We start from the raw sequence: 22,344 nt of genomic DNA on the forward strand, positions 1-22,344 counted from the left end.
CCACATCCCCAAAAGGTATGGCATCGTCCAAGTCACTGTTGTAAGTTAGAAACAATAGGAGTAACAACTATGATCTCTGTGGCACTTCACATAGCACTTCCTCCCCCGACCTCAACTTGTAAGTAACTGCTGCTTCCTACCTACAGGCCCAGCCTCATTTTTTTTTTTTAAAACAAGCAACATCACAGAATTGGCAGTCATGAAGGAAGGCCCACACACACTTGGGGTCATGACATTTGCTGACAATCCGAGGTGGGAAGCTGGATGTCAGCTGTGGCTCAGTTGGTAGCACACTTGCCTCGGAGTCAGAAGGTTCAAGTCCCACTCTAGGGACTGAGCACATAAAGCTAGGCTGACACTCCAGTGCAGTGCTGAGGGAGTGCTGCACTGTCAGGGTGCCGTCTTTCGGATGAGACGTTAAACCGAGGCCCCATCTGCTCTCTCAGGTGGACGTAAAAGATCCCACAGCACTATTTCATAGAAGAGCAGGGGAGTTATCCCCGGTGTCCTGGCCAATATTTATCCCTCAATCAACATCACTAAAACAGATTCTCTGATCATCATCACATTGCTGTTTGTCGGACCTTGCTGAGCGCAAATTGGCTGCCGCGCTTCCCACATTACAACAGTGACTACACTTCAAAAGTACTTCATTGGCTGTAAAGTGGTTTGAGACGTCCGGTGGTCGTGAAAGGTGCTATAGAAATGCAAGTCTTTCTCTCTTTCTTATGTCAATTGGCCAAATGGTCAGTACTTTTGCTAGATTCATATTCTTTAGTTTTCTTATATTTGGTCTTAACGCCAATTTTAGCTGCTGTTAATTTAAAAAACAATTACTAGACTAGATTCCTTCTTCATCACCAATGTCTTCAGTGATGCCACTGGAAGATCATCCACTCTTACGTTGTGGCTCTGATGAAACAGTTGAACGAGAGGAGAAATACATCACAATTTATAACGAAATACCGTGTGGGATATGCAACGCAAGATGTTAAAAAATTAACAAATTCAGAAGGGTTTTGGCAATAGATGTTAATGCAGAGAAATGCATCTTAGGGTCAACATCAAGCACTCCCAGGTCATATGCAAGATGGTAAAGATCCCCTTAATCTACCCCAACAATGGGCCTCAGCCTGAACCTCTCAAAAGCACCCTGACTGCACCCATTGTGATCCTTCTCCATTTCCCACACCACCCATCCTGTGGTCTGTCTAAATGAGATTGCCAAGTATGGACTGTAAGCTGAAGGCCACTCAGAACTGCATAAACTCATTTCACGTAGGACCTTTACAGTCAGATCCAAGAGTCTTTCTAGGCTGAATTTGAGCCTAGAGGTGAAAGACTTGTTTCTCACCCACTATGTCCCCCAGTCCTGAGCTCACGTTCCCCACCATCCCCCCATCCGATAGTTCAAACATTTAAAACTGGCCAACCAAATGAGAGGATTTTTGTCTATCACTTAGACTTTCCACTAATAAGACATACTTACACCAGTTCCAGTGCAATACCTCCATTCCCTATAACAGTAATCCTTTTGGCTCTAGCTAAACGACTTTGAAATTCCTGCAAAGACAAAAAGGGACTTCAAAATATACCACGCACCACCACATTGCAGCATGTTCTGTCTTTTTCCCCCCTCTTTATTTTCAATATGATGGTTAAAGAAAGCAACCTACAATTAACACTTCTCCGTTCCAGAGTAGGGTTCGTCTTAATCTGTTAAATATTTTGGACAGTTAGTGCTTCATTTATAGACAGGGTCTTCAGTAGGTTTCAGGCTCTGGGCCTGTTCAATCGTCTGTGTGCCGACATTAAATGATTGCCCCCCCCCCTCCGTGTGGTAAACCACTGTTTGTTGTTGTTGTTGTTGCACACTGTTGTGCCAATGTATGCCTCAGCTGACTCCGCCCCTGGCTCCACCCACATGCCCGGGTATAAAGGTGACTGCTCTGCAGCCCCCTGCCCTTTTGGATACCAGGCAACCACGAGAGGCATGCTCTGTTCTTTGCTAATAAAAGCCTATTAATTAATTCTCTGTCTTTTATGAGGAATTGATAGCGCATCAATTTTATTAGCAAAACAAAATGTCGGGTCCAAATGCTGAACAGCAGGAGCTGCATCAACCGACGGCGCCAAACGCTGAGCAGCAGGCGCTGCTGCGAGCCCTCAGACCAACATGCCTGGACCTAGACCCCCAAGAAGCGGGTTCGGCTACCAAATTCGCACAATGGCTGCGTTGCTTCGAGGCTTACCTGGAAGCCTCAACTGTGACCCTAGATGAAAACAAGCTGAAAATCCTGGCCTCAAAGGTGAGCCACCAAGTTTATACACTAATCCAGGACGCAACGACCTACGCGGCGGCTATCGATCTGCTTAAAGGGCAATACGCACGCCCGGTAAATACGATCTATGCCAGGCACCTCTTAAGATCCCGCAGACAGCAGCCCGGGGAATCGGTGGAGGCTTTCCTACGGGCACTACGGATACTCGGCCGAGGCTGCGATTGCAAAGAAGTATCAGCCGCAGCACACACGGAGGGACTGATCCGAGATGCTTTCGTTGCGGGTCTAAGGTCCGACTACTCCCGGCAGAGACTGTTGGAGAAGGGAGAAATAGACCTGAAAAAGGCAGTGTCCCTTGCGCTCTCGCTCGACGCGGCCCACAGGAATATGGACGCTTTCTCCCCTAACCGCTCCGCACCGTGGACGCCGCAACCTTGGGTCATGGGACCGCCACCTCCAACTGCTGCAGCAATGTCCAAGGCACAGAAATGTTATTTTTGTGGCCAGGCAAAACACCCCAGAGCACGCTGCCCGGCGAAAAACGCTACCTGCTCCGGTTGCGGGAAGAAAGGACACTATGTCAGCGCCTGCAAAGGTAAAACCGCTAACGCCAGCAGCGCCGCGTGCGAACCGTGGGGGCAGCCATCTTGTCCGCCATCTTGGGCTCCCCCAGCCGCGTGGGGATCGGGATCATGGGCGCCGCCATTTTGTCCGCCATCTTGGACGCCTCCAACTTCAATCACGGGGGACCCGGACTCAACCACCGCCTCATCTGACGACCACATCGACTCGCTTGACCATACGCTGGCCTCCGTGACGCTGGACCAATCTCTCCCTCATCAACTGTCCAGGTCCATGATGGACATTACGGTAAACGGCCGCGCCACTACCTGCCTTTTTGACAGCGGGAGCACGGAGAGCTTTATCCACCCCGACACGGTGCGCAGTTACTCTCTCCCGGTCCTGCCGACGCGCCATCGGATCTCTATGGCTTCCAAAGCCCAGTCAGTGGACGTCGGTGGCTACTGTGTAGTGACCCTCAGAGTACGGGGCACAGAATACAAAAATTTTAAACTTCTGGTCCTGCCCCATCTCTGCGCTGCCGTTCTACTGGGGTTGGATTTTCAGTGCCACCTTAAAAGTGTCACATTAGCGTACGACGGACCCCATCCCCCACTCACAGTCTGCAGCCAGCAGCTTTTAAATCGCCCGCCGCGCACCATTTGCAGCCTCTCCACCCTTAAAGTCTCCCCCCCCTCCTTGTTCGCTAACCTCACCCGCGACTGTAAGCCCATCGCTACCAAAAGCAGGCGTTACAGTGCCGGGGATAGGAGCTTCATTAAATCCGAGGTAGCGAGACTCCTGAAGGAAGGGATTATTGAGAGTAGCACCAGCCCATGGCGAGCACAAGTGGTGGTGGTGAAGACTGGCGGAAAACAGCGCCTAGTTATTGACTACAGCCAGACGATCAATCGCTACACCCAGTTGGATGCATACCCACTCCCCCCCGCATATCTGACATGGTCAATCAGATAGCACAATACCGGGTGTTCTCGACGATCGATCTGAAGTCGGCATACCACCAGCTCCCCATCAGGGCTGAGGACCGCCAGTACACAGCTTTTGAAGCTGACGGTCGGCTCTACCACTTCCTCCGAGTTCCCTTCGGCGTCACCAACAGGGTTTCAGTCTTCCAACGGGAGATGGACCGGATGGTTGACCAGAATGCGCTCCAGGCCACTTTCCCCTATCTAGACAACGTCACCATCTGCGGCCACGACCAGCAGGACCATGATGTTAACCGAGAAAAATTCCTCCGTACGGCCCAGCGGCTGAATCTAACATACAGCAAGGACAAATGGATGTTTCGTACCACGCGCCTTGCCATTCTTGGCTGCGTAGTGGAGAACGGAGTCATCGGCCCCGACCCCGACAGAATGCGCCCCCTTATGGAGCTCCCCCTCCCCCACTGCCAAAAAGCACTGAAGAGATGCCTAGGGTTTTTCTCTTACTATGCTCAGTGGGTGCCAAACTATGCGGACAAAGCCAGACCCCTCATCAAGTCCGCCTCCTGCCCCCTGACAGCAGAGGCATGTGCAGCCTTCACTCTCATAAAAAGAGATATTGCGAAGGCCACAATGCACACAGTGGATGAGTCCATCCCTTTCCAAGTGGAGAGCGACGCATCCGACTTTGCCCTAGCTGCAACCCTTAACCAGGCGGGGAGACCCGTGGCCTTTTTCTCAAGGACCCTCCAGGGCCCCGAGATTCGCCACTCCTCTGTCGAAAAGGAGGCCCAGGCCATTGTGGAAGCTGTGCGACATTGGAGGCATTACCTGGCCGGAAAACGATTTACCCTGCTCACTGACCAGCGTTCAGTAGCTTTTATGTTTAATAATCAGAGGGGCAAAATCAAGAATGACAAGATCTTGAGGTGGAGAATCGAACTCTCCACCTACAATTACGATATCTTGTACCGGCCCGGGAAACTCAATGAGCCCCCAGGTGCCCTATCACGTGGTACATGCGCCAACGCGCAGGTTGATAGACTGAAGACCCTCCACAATGACCTCTGCCACCCGGGCGTCACCAGGTTTTTCCACTTCATCAAATCCCGTAACCTGCCCTACTCCATCGAGGAGGTCAGGACCTTGACCAGGAACTGCCAAATCTGTGCCGAGTGCAAACCGCATTTTTATAGGCCAGACAGAGCGAGCCTGATCAAAGCCATGCGCCCCTTCGAGCGGCTGAGCGGCGATTTTAAAGGGCCCTTCCCCTCCTCTGACCGCAATGTGTACTTCCTCAATATAATTGACTAGTACTCCCGTTTCCCGTTTGCCATTCCTTGCTCAGACATGACCAGTACCACGGTCATTAAATGTCTGAATGACCTCTTCGCCTTGTTCGGTTTCCCTAGCTATATTCATAGCGACAGGGGCTCATCCTTTATGAGCGACGAACTTCGTCAGTACCTGCTCGCGAGAGGTATTGCTACAAGCAGGACCACCAGCTACAACCCCCGGGGGAATGGCCAGGTGGAAAGAGAGAATGCGACGGTCTGGAAGGCAGTCCTTTTAAACTTGAAATCTAAGGGCCTTCCGACCTCTCGCTGGCAGGAGGTCCTCCCTGCGGCGCTCCATTCCATTCGGTCACTGCTCTGTACAGCCACCAATGCCACCCCTCATGACAGAATGTTCTCCTTCCCCAGGAAGTCCACATCGGGGATCTCGTTACCGACATGGCTGACTTCTCCAGGACCCGTCCTACTGCGGAAGCACGTGAGGTCCCATAAGACGGACCCCCTGGTCGAGAGGGTGGGCCTCCTCCACGCCAACCCTCAGTATGCTTACGTGGTGTACCCGGACGGGCGGGAGGACACAGTCTCCATACGAGACCTCGCACCTTCGGGTGCTCCCGAAACACTCCCTTCGCCACCCACCACTACCCACGCCTACCCCCAGTATGCTTACGTAGCGTACCCGGACGGGTGGGAGGACACAGTCTCCACACGAGACCTCGCACCTTCGGGTGCCCCCGAGACACCACCATCGCCACCCACCACTACCCACACCCCGACCCCTGTAGATGGCATGCCGCAGCCCCAGGACCCGCCATTGACTACACAACCTCTCAACGAGACGCCAGGTTCGGCGTTGGATGCTGCACCATCACCGCCGCTGCTACGACGATCAGGACGGCATACAAGGCCACCTGATAGACCTAATTACACAAACTTTTAGTTTACACGAACTTTTAGTACACTTCACCCCGCCGGACTCAATTTTAAACAAGGGGTGAATGTGGTAAACCACTGTTTGTTATTGTTGTTGTTGTTGTACACTGTTGTGCCGATGCATGCCTCAGCTGACTCCGCCCCTGGCTCCACCCACATGCCCGGGTATAAAGGTGACTGCTCTGCAGCCCCCTGCCCTTTTGGATACCAGGCAACCACGAGAGGCATGCTCTGTTCTTTGCTAATAAAAGCCTATTAATTAACTCTCTGTCTTTTATGAGGAATTGATAGCGCATCACTCCGGTACTGTCCCCAACACTTTTGAAATCATTCCCCTCTTTAAAAAAAACACCCTCAACCCCTCGGTCCTTGTAAACTATTGCCCCATCTCCAAAGTCCTTGGATTTGTTGTCATCGCCAAAATCTGAGCCCATCTTTCCCACAACTCCATGTTTGAATCTCTCCAATCAGGTTTCAGTTCCTGCCACAGCACCAAAACCGTCCTTACCAAAATGACAAATGACATCCTCTGTGACTATGATCAGGGTGCATTATCTCTCCTCGACCTCTCTACAGTTGACCATACAAACCTCCTCACTCCCACAAAGAGACTGTCCTCACTTTGCTTCACTCTTAACCATCCAATTGTAGCCAGCGCAGCTCCAGTATTGGCTTCTCTTCCTGCTCCGTTACCTCCAGGGTCCCCAAAGGTCCACCTTCTGGAATTCCTCCACCAAACCCACCTCTTTGACCAAGCTTTTGGTCACCCTCCCAATATCTCCTGATTTGGCTCGCCGTTATCTTTAATTCCGTCTCTGAAGCACTTTGGGACGTTTATCAATGATAAAGTCACTATATAAAAAGGCAAGTTGTTGCTGCAACTGTAAAATGCATGAGGATGCTGGGGAGGGGGAGGGGGTGGTAAACTATTAAAAATTTGTGCAATTTTGGCTTGTTGAACCGACAAGATTAAGTTGTTTTGAGAGTAGACATGGACTAATTACACTGGTACTGACATGAAGGGCGAATGACCTCCTATTGTGCCAGAATTTCTGATTCTTAATTCCTTCTAATGAGATTTTACAAAAACAAATCTTCGAAGGCAATGTTGAGCACTCACCCATTGATGCGCAACACTTCCTGGCAGAGTCAATGATTAGGAACATATCCTTACATATAATTACATAGAATTTACAGCACAGAAACTGTGCCGGTGTTTATGCTCCACATGAGGTCCTTCCACCCTACTTCATCTCACCCTATAGAAACATAGAAGATAGGAGTAGGCCATTCGGCCCCTCGAGCCTGCTCCGCCATTCGATGAGATCATGGCTGATCATCCAAACTCAGTACCCCGTACCTGCCTTCTCCCCATATCCCTTGATACCTTTAGCTTTATGAAATATATCTAACTCCTTCTTGAATATATTTAAAGACTTGGCCTCAACCGCCTTCTGTGGTAGAGAATTCCACAGGTTCACCACTCTCTGGGTGAAGAAATTCTTCATCTCTGTCCTAAATGGCTTACCCCTTATCCTTAGACTATGACCCCTGGTTCTGGACTCTCTGACCATCGGGAACATTCTACCTGCATCTAGTTTGTCCAGACCTGTCAGAATTTTATAAGTTTCGATGAGATCCCCTCTCATTCTTCTAAACTCCAGCAAGTATAAGCCCAATCGACCCAATCTCTCCTCATACGTCATTCCTGCCATCCCAGGGATCAGCCTTGTGAATCTTCGCTGAACTCCTTCCATGGCAAGAACATCCTTCCTCAGATAAGGCGACCAAAACTGCACACAGTACTCAAGGTCTCACCAAGGCCCTGTACAGCTGCAGCAGGACATCCTTGCTCCTGTACTCAAACCCTTTCGCTATGAAGGCCAACATACCATTTGCCTTCTTCACCGCCTGCTGCACCTGCATGCTTACCTTCAGCGACTGCTGCACTAGGACACCCAGGTCTCGTTGCACTTCCCCTTCTCCCAATCTATTGCCATTCAGATAATAATCTGCCTTTCTGTTTATGACACCAAAGTGGATAACCTCGCATTTATCCATGTTATATTGCATCTGCCACGCTTCTGCCCAATCACCCAACCTGTCCAAATCATCCTGGAGTTTCTCGGTATCCTCCTCGCAGCACACATGCCCACCCAGCTTTGTGTCGTCTGCAAACTTGGAGATATTACATCTAGTTCCCTTATCTAGATCATTAATGTATATTGTGAATAGCTGGGGTCCAAGGACCGATCCCTGCGGTACCCCACTAGTCACTGCCTGCCACTCGGAAAAAGACCCGTTAATTCCTACTCTCTGCTTTCTGTCCGTCAACCAGTTCTCGATCCAAGTCAATACCTTGCCCCCAATCCCATGTGCCTTAACTTTACACGCTAATCTCTTATGCGGGACCTTATCGAAAGCCTTTTGAAAGTCCAAATACACCACATCTACTGGTTCTCCTTTATCTATTCTCCCAGTTACATCCTCAAAAAATTCCAGTAGATTAGTCAAGCACGATTTACCTTTTCTAAATCCATGTTGACTTTGTCCGATCCTGTCACTGTTTTCCAAGTGCTCAGCTATTACATCCTTTATAATGGACTCTAGCATTTTCCCCACTACCGATGTCAGGCTTACCGGTCTGTAATTCCCCGCTTTCTCTCTACCACCCTTTTTGAATAGTGGGGTAACATTAGCTACCCTCCAATCCATGGGCACAGTTCCAGATTCCAGCGAATTTTGGAAGATGATCAGCAATGCATCTACTATTTCTAGGGCCACTTCCTTAAGTACCCTAGGATGTAGATTATCAGGCCCTGAGGATTTATCAGCCTTCAATCCCGTCAATTTCCCTAACACCATTTCCCTACAAATACTGATTTCATTCAGTTCCTCCCTCTCATTAGACCCTATGTTCCCCGACATCTCTGGGAGGTTATTTGTGTCCTCCTTTGTGAAGACAGAACCAAAATATGCATTTAATTGGTCTGCCATTTCTTTGTTCCCCATTATAACTGCATATCCTTCTATTTCTTTCTCCCTTATGCAATTATCTAGCTTCCCCTTAAAGGTATCTATGCGATTCGCCTCAACTACTCCAGGTGGTTCCACATTCTAACCATTCTCTGGGTAAAGAAGTTTCTCCTGAATTCTTTATTAGATTTATTAGTGAGTATCTTATATTTATGGCCCCTAGTTTTGGACTCCCCCACAAGTGGAAACATCTTCTCTACATCTACCCTATCAAACCCCTTGATAATTTTAAAGACCTCTACTAAATCACCCCTTAGCCTTCTCTTTTCTAAAGAGAGCTTGAGCAATATTTCCTGATAGTTATCATGGGCTAGATTTTCGGGGAGCTGTCAGGCGGGGTTTCAGGCGTGTGGGGGGGGGAGGGGGGGGGGGAAATCCCGACTTTGGGGGTCCCGACACCATCCCGCCCAAAACCCCGCCCCACGTAAGTTTCAGGGGCGGCGAGTACCTGCCCCGCACTGGGACCCGCCGAAACCAGGCAGGAAGGGATTAGTGCCAATTAACTGCCTGTTAACAGGTAGTTAACAGGCAGTTTTTAGCCTAATCCCCATTTTGAGGGGTTTCCCGACAGCTCCAAACCACGCCAGGCTAGAGCAGCGGGCCGTCGGGTTGAATGAGTTGGAGGGGTCACGATGTCGGCGCTCAGGTGAGTGATGGGTGCATGAGTGTAAAGGTAAGTGTGTTTGGTGTGTCTAAAGTGTGTAAAGAACTTTTACTTACCTTAACAGCCTTTCTTCCTGTAGCCGTCGGGAGCGCAGCGCTCAGCCGGAACTGAAAGCTGAATGGCTGCGATCTGTCAAAAGTGACAGCCTTCAGCTTTTAGTGCTGCTGAGATTTCTAAATGAGTCTGCGCAGAAGGACTCATCTTAGAAATCAGACTGTCAGTGTTTGACAGCTTCAAACAGCTGTGAGACACTTGATATTTCATCTGTCAGAACTCTTGACAGGTGAAATTTCAGTCTGTGACATCATCTGTTGCCGGGTGGCCCTTAATTGGCCTGCTGAGCCTGCTGGGCGGGCTCAACAAGGTCAATCAAGGGAAAATCGCGTGGATTGGCCGGACGTCGAAGTAGGCGGGTCAGAAACCCGAAAGGGGAAGTCTCGCCTTCTTCCCGACAGGTTTGACAAAATCGACCCCAATCTCTCAGTTCTGGTATCATTCTTGTAAATCTGTTTTGCACCTTCTCCAGTGCCTCGATATGCTTTTTAAGGATTATCTAAATTAAATGTACTTTCTACTAGACCTCTGCATTAAAAAAAATGTACTTAACTCTTGTACAGCAGCAAAGTTTACATAGTTGCTGCCTGATGTATTGCGATGCCACCTTCCGTGATGCCCCAACACTGTGCCCCTCCCAAGTCTAATACCGTGTTGCTGCCTTTCTCTTCCCAAGTCCCTGTAACACCAAGTCCCAATGCTGCCACCCCCCCCCCCCCCCCCAAGTCATTTATCTTTTCTATATTGGCCCCTACCTAGATCAAGATACCGGAGTATTCTCCAAGCCTAACGTTCCCTTTTAACACAATAAATAAATGGATAATTTTTTTTTTTTAAATTACATAATGAACCTGTACTATTGCAGGTGACAGGTCGAGTCCTCTATTTTTAATTGCGTAAATCTTTTAAAGTTAGTATGAAATATTAACAGATTTTTGTTTAATTTTCAAGGTATTATTCAATAGTTATGGTAAGTAAGTTATTACTGGACATTATTTTTCAAATTTTGTTTTTAAACTTGATTTCTCAGTAATAAATAAAACAAAGATTTGAAAGAAAAAACATTCATTTTTAAAAATACATATAAGAACTATGGGGGAAAAATGGAGGCCAAAATTCATTGGTAACGCCCCAAGAGGGAAGCGGGGCGCTACTAGAAGCGCCCCACCTCCCGCTTGGGGCGCTGCGAGGGAATATCGCAGTGCTACGTGCTGCAATGTCATGCTCTGCGGCACGTCACGCCGCAGTACTGGAGGCCTTCCTCCCTTTCTTAAAGGGGAGGGACCTTGCGCAGCACAACCCGGGGCCCAGCTGGGCCACCAGGGATCAGAGTGCCGGCAAAAGAGCCCGGCACTGAAGAGAAGTGCCGGGTTCATGGAGTGCAGCCGACACCCCGTGGGGGAGCTGAAGAGGAGGCCGGGGGCAGGTGCTGGCAGGCGGCCAGCAACAAAAATGGCCGCCCGGCACCTCGCCTTTAATTAGTGCCGCCCTGGCCGCTGGTAGGCCCCCCTGACCCCGTCGGACATTGCGTCCGGCGGTAAGTCAGGGGGCGCTACCGAAGATCGCAGCCGGGGCGCTAACGATTACCGCCGCCAACCTCCCGCTGAATTTTGCGGGAGGCGTTGGCAGCGCCCGGGCACTAGTTGCTTTGCGCCCCGTTAGTGCCCTCTAAGGGCGCTAACGAGAGGCGCAAAGCAACCAAATTTTTCCCCCTATATCCCTTAGAGCCAAATCGGGACTGAAATCCTCTAGATACCAAAGACCAATAACGCAATACTCTATTTGTCATTGGATATTTAAAATAAAACTATGTATTACATTTAAAAAAAAAAACTTTTCCCCAGCAATAGGAGCCAAATAAAAACCATCAAAGGCTATGGGCAAAGGTCAAAGGCTCATATCATCTGAACTCAATGCTTTATTCTCATGCAACATACTATAGCTTAGTTATTAGCCTACATGTTATGTATCAGTATAGTCACAAGTAAAAAGTTATTTTTTGGGGGGGAACAAAGAAGAAAAGGTTCTTTTTTTAAACATATTAGATTGTGAAAACTATGGTTTCATTCGAAGTTTGTTATTACCTTTGCACTGTCAGTATCCCGAATTCCTAATACATATGGATTGCCTTTGACTATCAGTTTCGGCCTCCCTCCGGCACATATGCACAGCTTCTCGTAAATATACTCTTTGCCTTCTTCGGTGTGAAGTTTCTGGAAGTAAATTAACAAAACTGTCAAAAATAAAATGGTAAAATGCGAATCATAGAACCTTACCGCAAAGAAGGAGGCCATTCGGCAGATCCTGCGCGTGTCAGCTCTTTGAAAGAGCGGTCCCATTTAGTCCCAGACCCCAGCTTTCTCCCCCATAACCCTGCAAATTAGTCCTCTTCAAGTACATGCCGTTTGAACGTTCCTGTGGAATCGGATTCTACCAGCCTTTCAGGTAGTGCGTCCTAGATCTTAACAACCCACCGTGTGAAGACATTTCTCATTTCCCCTTTAGCTCTTCTGTGAATTATTTTAAATCTATGACCTCTGGTTACCGACCCACTTGCCAGAGGAAACCCTTACCTGCTCTATCAAAACCCCCCATAATTTTGAATACCTCCATTAGGTTTCCCTTTAACTTAACTAAAATCCTTTCAGACCTATCCATGGTCCCACTATTCCATGTAGTGCAACAATTTATTTCTAACAAAGAAGCATTTTTGTTGCAGTAAATAATTGCACTCACAACATTGATTAAAAATAATTTTAACTGCAAAGTGATAGAGTCAGAGAGTTATACAGCACAGAAAGAGGCCCTTCGGCCCATCATGTCCACGCCGGCCGTCAAGCCCTATCTATTGGTCCCATGGTCCGTAGCCTTGTATGTTATGGTGTTTCAAGTGCTCATCTAAATACTTCTTGAATGTTGTGAGGGTTCCTGCCTCTACCACCATTTCAGGCAGTGAGTTCCAGATTCCAACCACCCTCTGGGTAAAAAATGAAATCCGGAAAATCCTCACATCTGTATCATTTTTGTCCCCATTAAAATCATCACAGGTTACATTTGCAAGTCATGCTGACTGCTCAATAAATCCGAATCAGCATGTTTTAATTCATTAGATGACATTAAGTTAATAAATGGCTTTATAATGAAGCATTTGCTGAAACTGATTTAACAAATTAAAATCTGCTGGGATAGAGTTTCCGCTTTGGGTACAATCTTCGAGTGCGCCGGAAATGCGTTTGAAATCGCGCTGGTTAGGTTACACTTCAGCTTTCCGCTAAAATTCATAATCATAAACGTCCATGAACCAGCGCAATCAGGCATCGGAATAGAACGCAATTGTTTATTTTCTTTATAGTAAATGTATTCATTGATGTATTTATGAGTGGTAACCTGGTGCAGTTTTATTAATACAGCTGAAAATGGATTTATCACACAAAATAAGCATTTTAAATAAGGGTGTCCTGTCCCCCAACTGTGAGTTGATATTAAAAAAAACTATACTGAACCATTTAATAGTTTCATTGCTGGACACTCGTCAATTTCTTCATAAATGAAATGATTTTTTGATATACATTTAAGTTTTTTTCATTTTAAAACGTGCCGACTAGTGCCTGTGGACCGAAGAGAATGGGCGCAATTTGAAGAGCCTCCCCGAACCAGCGCAATCTCGCAAGTTTGACCCGGGGGCGTGTGGCCAGTTTTGTGGGCGGGGCCTGATTCGGACAAATTGAATCTTGAGCCGGTGTAAAAGATCGCGGAAAACGTGGTTTTGGGCATAACTCATTACGTTTAAAATTCGCCGATCTTTAACGCTGGTTCAGCCGATTCAGCCCAGATTGCGCTGGAATCTGGGTGAAAAACGAGCGGAAACTTCCCCTCCTTGTTCATACTTTTTGAAGTCTTTTAAAGACAGTGTGGCATAATAGCATAGATCCAACCAAACTAAGACCCTCAGGAAATGATCAACTTAGGTTTACAATGGTCTCTCCAGCTTTTGTTCATTCAGCAAAAGTTTGGACAATTAAATGAAGTACAAAACACCTGCAAAAGTTTTTGACTGCATATATTTTTCTGAATCAGTTGACTACCCAGACAAAAGTACAGTAACACAAGAGCCAATAAGCAGAATCAGAAAAGGAAAAATTGCTACACGCAAGAAAAAGAAACAACTTTCATTTATATAGCGTCTTTCACGTCCTCCGGACATCTTAACTTGCATTTGTATAGCGTCTTTAAGAGAGAGGATTAGGGCGGGAATTCCAAAGCTTAGGGCCTAGGCAACTGAAGGTACGGCCACAAATGGTGGAGCGGTTATAATTGGGGATGTGCAAGAGGCCGGAATTGGAGGAGCGCAGAGATCTCGGAGAGTGTAGGGCTGGAGGAGGTTACAGAGATGGGGAGAGGCCAGGGGATTTGAAAACAATGATGAGAATTTTAAAATCGAAGTGTTGCTGGAGCCAATGTACACCAGAGCGCACAGAGGTGACGGGTGAATGAGACTCGGAGTGAGTTAGGATACGGGCAGCAGAGTTTTGGATGAGCTCAAGTTTACAGAGCGTGCAAGGAAGGAGGCCAGCCAGGACAGCATTGGAATAGTCGAGTCTAGACATAACAAAGGCACGGAAAAGGGTTTCAGCAGCAGATGAGCTGAGACAAGGGTGGAGATGGGCGATATTTTGGAGGTGGAAGTAGGCAGTCTTGATGATGGAGCGGATCTGGGGTCGAAAGCTCAGCTCAGGGTCAAATAGAAAGACTTGCATTTATATAGCGCCTTTCACGACAACCGGATGTTCCAAAGCACTTTATAGCCAATGAAGTACTTTTTGAAGTGTTGTAATTTGCGCACAGCAAGCTCCCACAAACAGCAATGTGATATTGACCAAATAATGTTTTTTTTAGTGATGTTGATTGAGGGATAAATATTGGCCAGGACACCGGGGATAACTCCCCCGCTCTTCTTCGAAATAGTGCCATGGGATCTTTTACATCCACCCAAGAGTAGACGGAGCCTCAGTTTAACATCTCATCCAAAAGACGGCACCTCCGACAGTGCAGCACTTGCTCAGCACTGCGCTGGAGTGTCAGCCTAGATTTTCGTGCTCAAGTCTCTGGAGTGGGACTTGAACCCACAACCTTCTGACTCAGAGGGGAGGGTGCTACCCACTGAGCCACGGTTGACACTGGATAGGAGGCCGAGGTTGTAAACGATCTGGTTCAGCCTCAGTCAGTGGCCAAGGAGAGGGATGATGTCAGTAGCTAGGGAACGGAGTTTGTGGCGGGGACCAAAGACAATGGCTTCAGTCTTCCCAATATTTAGTTGGAGGAAATTTCTGCTCAACCAGTACTGGATGTCAGACAAGCAGCGTGACAAATCAGAGGCAGTGGAGGGGTCAAGAGAGGTGGTGGGTGTCGTCAGCGTACATGTGGAACCTGATGTTTTGTTTTTGGATGATGTCGCCGAGGGGCAGCATGCGGTCACATCTGCTTACAACTTGTATTTGCATAGTGCCTTTAATACAGAGAGACGGCGAGGTTTAGGGAGGGAATTCCAGAGCTTAGGGCCTTGGCAGCTGAAGGCACGGCCACCACTGGTGGAGCGATTAAAATCGGGGATGCGCAAGTGTCAAAATGGGAGGAGTGCAAATATCTTTGTAGTCAAATGCAAAAACCACTTTGCATACAGCAAGGTCCCACCAACAACAACAAGGTGAATACCAGTTATTCTGTAATAACCAACAGAAAATGCTGGAAACACTCAGCAGGTCAGGCAGCATCATGGAGAGAGAAACAGAGTCAACGGCCTAGATTTTCAGTGTGCCGTAAGGCGGGCTTTTAGGCGGGCGGGGGGCAAAAATCCCAAATTCAGGGGTCCCGACACCATCCCGCCTCCACGTAAGTTTCAGGGGCGGCGGGTACCCGCCCCGCACTGGGACCCGCCGACCTGAGGCAGGAAGGCATTAGTGCCAATTAACTGCCTGTTAACAGGTAGTTAACAGGCAGTTTTTAGCCTAATCCCTATTTTGAGGGGTGTCGTGTGGGATTCCCGACAGCTCCAAACCACGCCAGGTTAGAGCAGGCGGGTCGTCGGGTTGAAGGACTTGGAGGGGTCGCGATGTCGGTGTTCAGGTGAGTGATGGGTGCATGAGTGCAAAGGTAAGTGTGTTTGGTGTGTCTAAAGTGTGTAAAAAAGTTTAAATTACCTGTACTTACCTTAACAGCCTTTCTTCCTGTAGGCGTCGGGAGTCCATCACTCAGCCGGCACTGAAAGCTGAATGGCTGCAATCTGTCAAAAGTGACAGCCTTCAGCTTTTAGTGCTGGTGTGAGTTCTAACTGAGTCTGCGGAGAAGGACTCAAGTTAGAAGTCAGACTGACAGTGTTTGACAGCTTCAAACAGCTGTGAGACACTGATATTTCATCTGTCAAGACCTCTTGACAGATGAAATTTCAGTCTGTGACGTCACCTGTTGCCAGGTGGCCCTTAATTGGCCTGCTGAGCCTGCTGGGCCTGCTGGGTGGGCTCAACAAGGTCAATCAAGGGAAAATCGCGTGGATTGGCCGGACGTCGATGTAGGCGGGACTAAAACCCGAAAGTTGTAGTCCCGCCTCCTTCCCGACAGCTTAATGAAAATCGACCCCAACGTTTCAGCTCGATGGCCCTTCGCCAGTTATTCTGTTTTTGGTGGTGTTAAGTGAGAAATAAATGTGAGCCAGGACACCGGGATAACTTCCTTTTCATCAAATAATACTGTTGGATCTCTAACGTCCACCTAAACAGGAAAAAGAAGCCTCGGTTTAACATCTCATCTGAGCAACAGCAACTCGGACACTGCAGTACTCCCTCAGTATTGCACTGAAGTCTAGCGAGAATATGTATTCAAATCCTGGCGTGGAGTTTGAAGTTGCAACCTTCCGACTCAAAATGCTACACTGAGCCTTAGTTGACATCCATTCTTGGATACATATTGTCGCATTCATTTTTGAATTATGCAATAAATAAATAAATACAAATAAAAAGACACTTCCAATCTTCAATACTCATCAACCAGATAACCGGTTACATTAGCGAAATGTATGCTGCAGTTTCATGAAATAACCTACTTCTTTCACTTGAATATTTGCACTTGAGTATGCAAATAATTAGTGGATAGGGTTAATTGACAAAATAAATAAGAGGTTACAAAGGCAGCTTCGTTATGTACTGTAATTCAGCATTAACTGCTTGCTGATTATAAATTTCAATTGAGATCAGTGTGTGAGACTGATATAAATTGATTCATTTAGGATTCTTCGATAGCTGTCAATTTACCAGCATTAGAAAGCCAGTCTGTTGAATAGATTAATGTTCATAGTTATCAATATTTCCAGAACTTATACGACCTCGTCCTTATTTGCTGGCGTGGCTGGTGTTAGTCTTCTGAGACACCAGAGTGATGAACCTCCATCGGTAGAGGTGCTATCCATTCCTCCTGGATTTTCCATTATGGATGAATTCACCTTCGACACTGGTAGCTGTATCTGGACTATTTTGCTTAAATCTCACCTCCCTTAATCTCAGGGAAACTTGTAGGAGATGCATTTTCTAATTTTACAGACACCCTTTTATATAAAGACGACAAAAACTCCTATTACAAAAACTAAGAACTACTAAACAAACTAGAACAAAGAACTGAAAATGAAAGACTAGAGTCCAAAATCACTATCTTCTACGCCCTTAATTTCCAAATAAACATCCTCAATTCTACTGACGAATCTGAGTGTCACATGCATTAGAAGAGTTCAGTTCTTCTGGCGTCAATCACCTCTCACAGCCCAGTTGGTACTCCTGATGACCAAAATCAATGAACATCAGCACCTAGATGCGCCAAGGCACTCATTTATTTCCTAGTTTCGCAGGTCTTTGCTCACAAAGGGTTCACACACAGGCCCTGATAAGACGGGACGTATTTATATCCCACTTAACAAGCCATCTTCGGCCCTGTGACCTCGAAGGCTTGTCTTCTATCCATGGTAAGGAATGTTTTGTTTCCGTAAGCTGTCATAGTCCCATTGGCATTAGCTCTTTCCCAGCATTCAGTCTGACTACTGACTCCATTTTGCGGACCTATTTAAAGTGATTTTTGGGGCATTTCTCCTACAACACTGCAATAGTTTTTCAGCAAGCTGATGATTTGTTGATAAAAATGTACTGTGTGTAAAATAAAGTGAAAGCAGTATCATGTGAAATGAAAAAATATAGGCCCGTAATTTCCGACAGGAGGCTTCCTGCATGCAGATGCCTCCTATCGGGAAAAGATCTACGCCCTTACCAGAGGGCTCCCGTGGTCCGACCATGGGCCTCGCCATGACGAAATGTGCAGGGCCCACGTTTCCCCAAGGGCGCAGACGGTTCGCTGGGATCACGTGGGCCAGGCGAGCCAATGGGAGAAGGGAATCCCTCTTCATACTTTTGACAGATAGACCTGTCAAAAGTATGAATGGAGATCACTGAAAAAAGGCACTACAACATTAAATACATTTGAAAAAAACCATCACGTTTTTTAAAATGAGTTAAAATTACATTAAATTAAATATTTTGAACAAAAATTTATTTAAAAAAAAAAATAATTGAAGTTTTTTTTTACAGGGCTAAAAATAAACTTGCCTTTTTTAAAAATATTTTTAAATTATAAATATGAGTGAAATTTTTAAAAAAACTTTTTAAAACTCTTATGCTGGTAAAAGCAGGCCTTACGCCTTTTACCAGGTGTAAGATTTTTAAGGGTTTTCAGCGGGCAGAGGTTCTGCAGAAAGCGGAACTCTCCCCCCCGCAGAGGCCCTTCTCCAGGGCAGGCGTCCGATCTGTCAAGAGAAAATGCCCAAAACATTCAGCAAGTTGGGCAGCATCTGATCGGAAGTGCCGGTTTGCCTGAAACCGGCATTTCCGATGTCCCTACAGGTGCCCCAAAACATTTTTGATAATAGTTTCAAATATTCTGGATGGATCCAACTGCCAAGAATCTATTCTTGGTGATCGATAAGCGTAAACATTTTTTAAATGAATTCTTTCTTACATGTTGTGCTGCATCTAGTCCTCGAACTGCAGATTGTATCACTTTAACATTGGGATAGTGTTCTTCGAGCATGTGAGATGGCCTTTCTTCAACCTCAAACTCTTCCAAAGTCCTTGAAACCTTCCAATACAATAAAAAGGACAAATTTGCAACCCTACTGATGATAGCAGAAATGGCTCACAAAAGCAAGTGTGGTTTTTCTGACACTAAATTATACGCACCTGTTTGAAGTTCATCACTGCTTTAATAAGTGGTGATGCTGTAATTAAAAGGATCTCATCTGATGGGAACTGTCCAGCAAGCTACCAAAACAAAAAGAAAACTTTCATCTGTTCAGAACTATTAAACACAGGTCAGAGAAGTGCAACTTGTGAATTTCAACAACCATAGCTGTTATATGCATTTAAACATACTCTAAAATACATCGATAAACATGGCTTCATTTCCACATCACACAGCATACCAGGATCACGTCTGTGGATTCCACCCCCGCCCTGCCAACCCCCCTCTTCCCTTGCTCTGTTTCTTCTTATACGTTGTTCATCTGTAATATCAGTTCTGACGAATAGTTATGCATGAATGTTAACATTCATCCTTTCTTTACAGATGCTGCCCAACTTGCTGAATGTTTTGGGCATTTTCTGTTACTATCTTACAGAAGTCGAGTCCATAGGAGTACATCCATATATTTCACGGTTCCAAGAAGCATGTCCGTAATGAGAAAGGAGCTCAGCAGAAGCGTATGCATATTGACAAAGGGCTCAGGAATGTGTCCTTATTCACAGGGGCTCCCCAAGTGAGCGCCGGTACTGACAGGGGGTCCCAGGGAGTGAGTGTCGAGATCGACAGGGGGGTCCCAGGGGGTGAGAGTGTCGATATCGACAGGGGGGTCCCAGGGAGTGAGAATGTCGATATCGACAGGGGGTCCCAGGGTGAGAGTGTCGATATCGACAGGGGGGTCCCAGGGAGTGAGAGTGTCGATATCGACAGGGGTTCCCCTGGATGAGAGTGTCGAGATCGACATGGGTCCCAGGGAGTGAGAGTGTCGATATCGACAGGGGGGTCCCAGGGAGTGAGTGTCGATATCGACAGGGGGTCTCAGGGAGTGAGAGTGTCGATATCGACAAGGGGGTCCCAGGGAATGAGAGGGGGGGTCCCAGGGAGTGAGTGTGTCGATATCGACAGGGGGTCCCAGGGAGTGAGAGTGTCGATATCGACAGGGGGTCCCAGGGAGTGAGAGTGTCGATATCGACAGGGGGTCCCAGGGAGTGAGAGTGTCGATATCGACAGGGGGTCCCAGGGAGTGAGAGTGTCGATATCGACAGGGGGTCCCAGGGAGTGAGAGTGTCGATATCGACAGGGGGTCCCAGGGAGTGAGAGTGTCGATATCGACAGGGGGTCCCAGGGAGTGAGAGTGTCGATATCGACAGGGGGTCCCAGGGAGTGAGAGTGTCGATATCGACAGGGGGTCGCAGGGAGTGAGAGTGTCGATATCGACAGGGGGTCGCAGGGAGTGAGTGTCTCGATATCGACAGGGGGTCCCAGGGAGTGAGTGTGTCGATTATCGACGGGGGTCGCAGGGAGTGAGAGTGTCGATATCGACAGGGGGTCGCAGGGAGTGAAAGTGTCGATATCGACAGGGGGTCGCAGGGAGTGAGAGTGTCGATATCGACAGGGGGTCCCAGGGAGTGAGAGTGTCGATTATCGACGGGGGTCGCAGGGAGTGAGAGTGTCGATATCGACAGGGGGTCGCAGGGAGTGAGTGTGTCGATATCGACAGGGGGGGGGGTCCCAGGGAATGAGAGTGTCGAGATCGACAGGGGTTCCCAGGGAGTGAGAGTGTCGAGATCGACAGAGGGTCCCCGGGTGAGTGACGATCTCACCACAGGGTCCCCGGGAATATTGATATTGACAGGGTGTCCCCTGGCGAGTGTGTCGATATTGACAGGGGGTCCCTGGGGGTGAGAGTTGACATTGACAGGGGGTCCCTGGGGGAGTGTGTCGATATTGACAGGGGGTCCCCGGGGGGAGTGTGTCGATATTGACAGGGGGTCCCCGGGGGAATGTGTTGATATTGACTGGAGGTCCCCGGGGAAGTGTCGATATTGACAGGGGGTCCCCGGGGGGAGTGTGTTGATATTGACAGGGGGTCCCCAGGGAAATGTGTTGATATTGACAGGGGGTCCCCGGGGGAATGTGTCGATATTGACAGGGGGGACCCCGGGGAAGTGTCGATATTGACAGGGGGTCCCGGGGGGGGGGGGGGGGGAAAGTGTGTTGATATTGAAAGGGGGTCCCGGGGGGGGGGGGGATGGTGAGAGTTGGTATTGACAGGGGGTCCCCGGGGGGGGGTGAGAGTTGATATTGACAGTGGGTCCCCGGGGTAGAGTGTCGATATTGACAGGGGGTCCGTGGTGGGGGGGGGGGGGGGGGTGAGAGTTGATATTGACAGGGGGTCCTTGGGGGAGTGTCGATATTGACAGGGGGTCCCCGGGGGAGTGTGTTGATAGTAACAGGGGTCCCCGGGGGTGAGTGCTGATATTGACAGGGGGCCCCTGGGAATATTGATATTGACAGGGGGTCCCCGGGGGTGTGTGTTGATATCAACAGGGGTCCCCGGGGGTGAGTGCTGATATTGACAGGGGGTCCCTGGGAATATTGATATTGACAGGGGGTCCCTGGGGGAGTGTGTCGATATTGACAGGGGGTCCCCGGGGGAGTGTGTCGATATTGACAGGGGGTCCCCGGGGGAGTGTGTCGATATTGACAGGGGGTCCTCGGAGGAAAGTGTCGATATTGACAGGGGGTCCCCGGGGGAAAGTGTCGATATTGACAGAGGGTCCCCGGGGGAGTGTGTCGATATTGACAGGGGGTCCCCGGGGGAGTGTGTCGATATTGACAGGGGGTCCCCGGGGGTGAGTGTCGATATTTACAGGTGCTCCCTTCCCCGGTGTTGCGATGAATTTCCCCGGGCCGGGTTGGGCCGGGCGCCCTCTGCCCTCACACGGGGCCTTCCTTGCCCGCCCGATCCGGACGCTCGGGCCCCAACCGCTCACTCACCTGCTCGGTGCAAGTCACCCCAGCGACCCCGCCTCCCACCACGATGAAGCGGGCTCGGCCTGGGCCTGGGCCTGGACCTGGACCTGGACCTGTCCCTGTCGCCATGGCAGCGCCGCCCGAACCGAAACTTTTCCAAAAAAAAAATCACAAACTGTGCGCGCGTGCGGCCCGGAAACTACGTCACGGGCCGGGCCGAGCCCCGCCCCTCGCTGGAACACGCAGCAGCGCTGGCCACTATTCCGCATGCGCCGCTTTCCACCCCTGGCCCACGTGGCGTGCCAAGCCTCTGGACCAATGACAGGGGCTCAGCTGGGTATCCAGGTCCCAGTGCACTGTGGCCTCAAATCATGGCAGTGGGGTTGCCATCAGTCCACCTTAGTAACTTGAGGCAGAGCAGACATTCTTGCATCCTCCACAGGCTGCTTCCTGGATAGTTATTGGGCAGGGGAAAAAAAAATCCACTCTCC

At 48.6% G+C, this 22,344-nt stretch overlaps 1 protein-coding gene across 1 annotated transcript in view; it reads right to left on the minus strand.

Moving 5' to 3' along the window:
* The window catches only part of pyroxd1 (pyridine nucleotide-disulphide oxidoreductase domain 1), a 45,603-nt gene extending 23,527 nt beyond the window's left edge, over positions 1-22,076 (minus strand). Inside the window, exons 1-5 of the mRNA XM_086010028.1 lie at positions 21,878-22,076; positions 19,039-19,119; positions 18,818-18,937; positions 11,854-11,982; positions 1,490-1,563 (exon numbers count right to left, since the gene is read on the minus strand). Coding sequence (XP_085866154.1) covers positions 1,490-1,563; positions 11,854-11,982; positions 18,818-18,937; positions 19,039-19,119; positions 21,878-21,982 — 509 coding nt within the window. The 5' untranslated portion in view covers positions 21,983-22,076. The remainder of the gene's footprint in view (positions 1-1,489; positions 1,564-11,853; positions 11,983-18,817; positions 18,938-19,038; positions 19,120-21,877) is intronic.
* Positions 22,077-22,344: the final 268 nt, after the last annotated feature.

Source organism: Somniosus microcephalus, chromosome 17 (assembly GCF_052327205.1).
Source record: "Somniosus microcephalus isolate GS21.2 chromosome 17, FLI_Smic_1.0, whole genome shotgun sequence".
In the NCBI taxonomy this organism is placed as follows: Eukaryota; Metazoa; Chordata; class Chondrichthyes; order Squaliformes; family Somniosidae; genus Somniosus; species Somniosus microcephalus.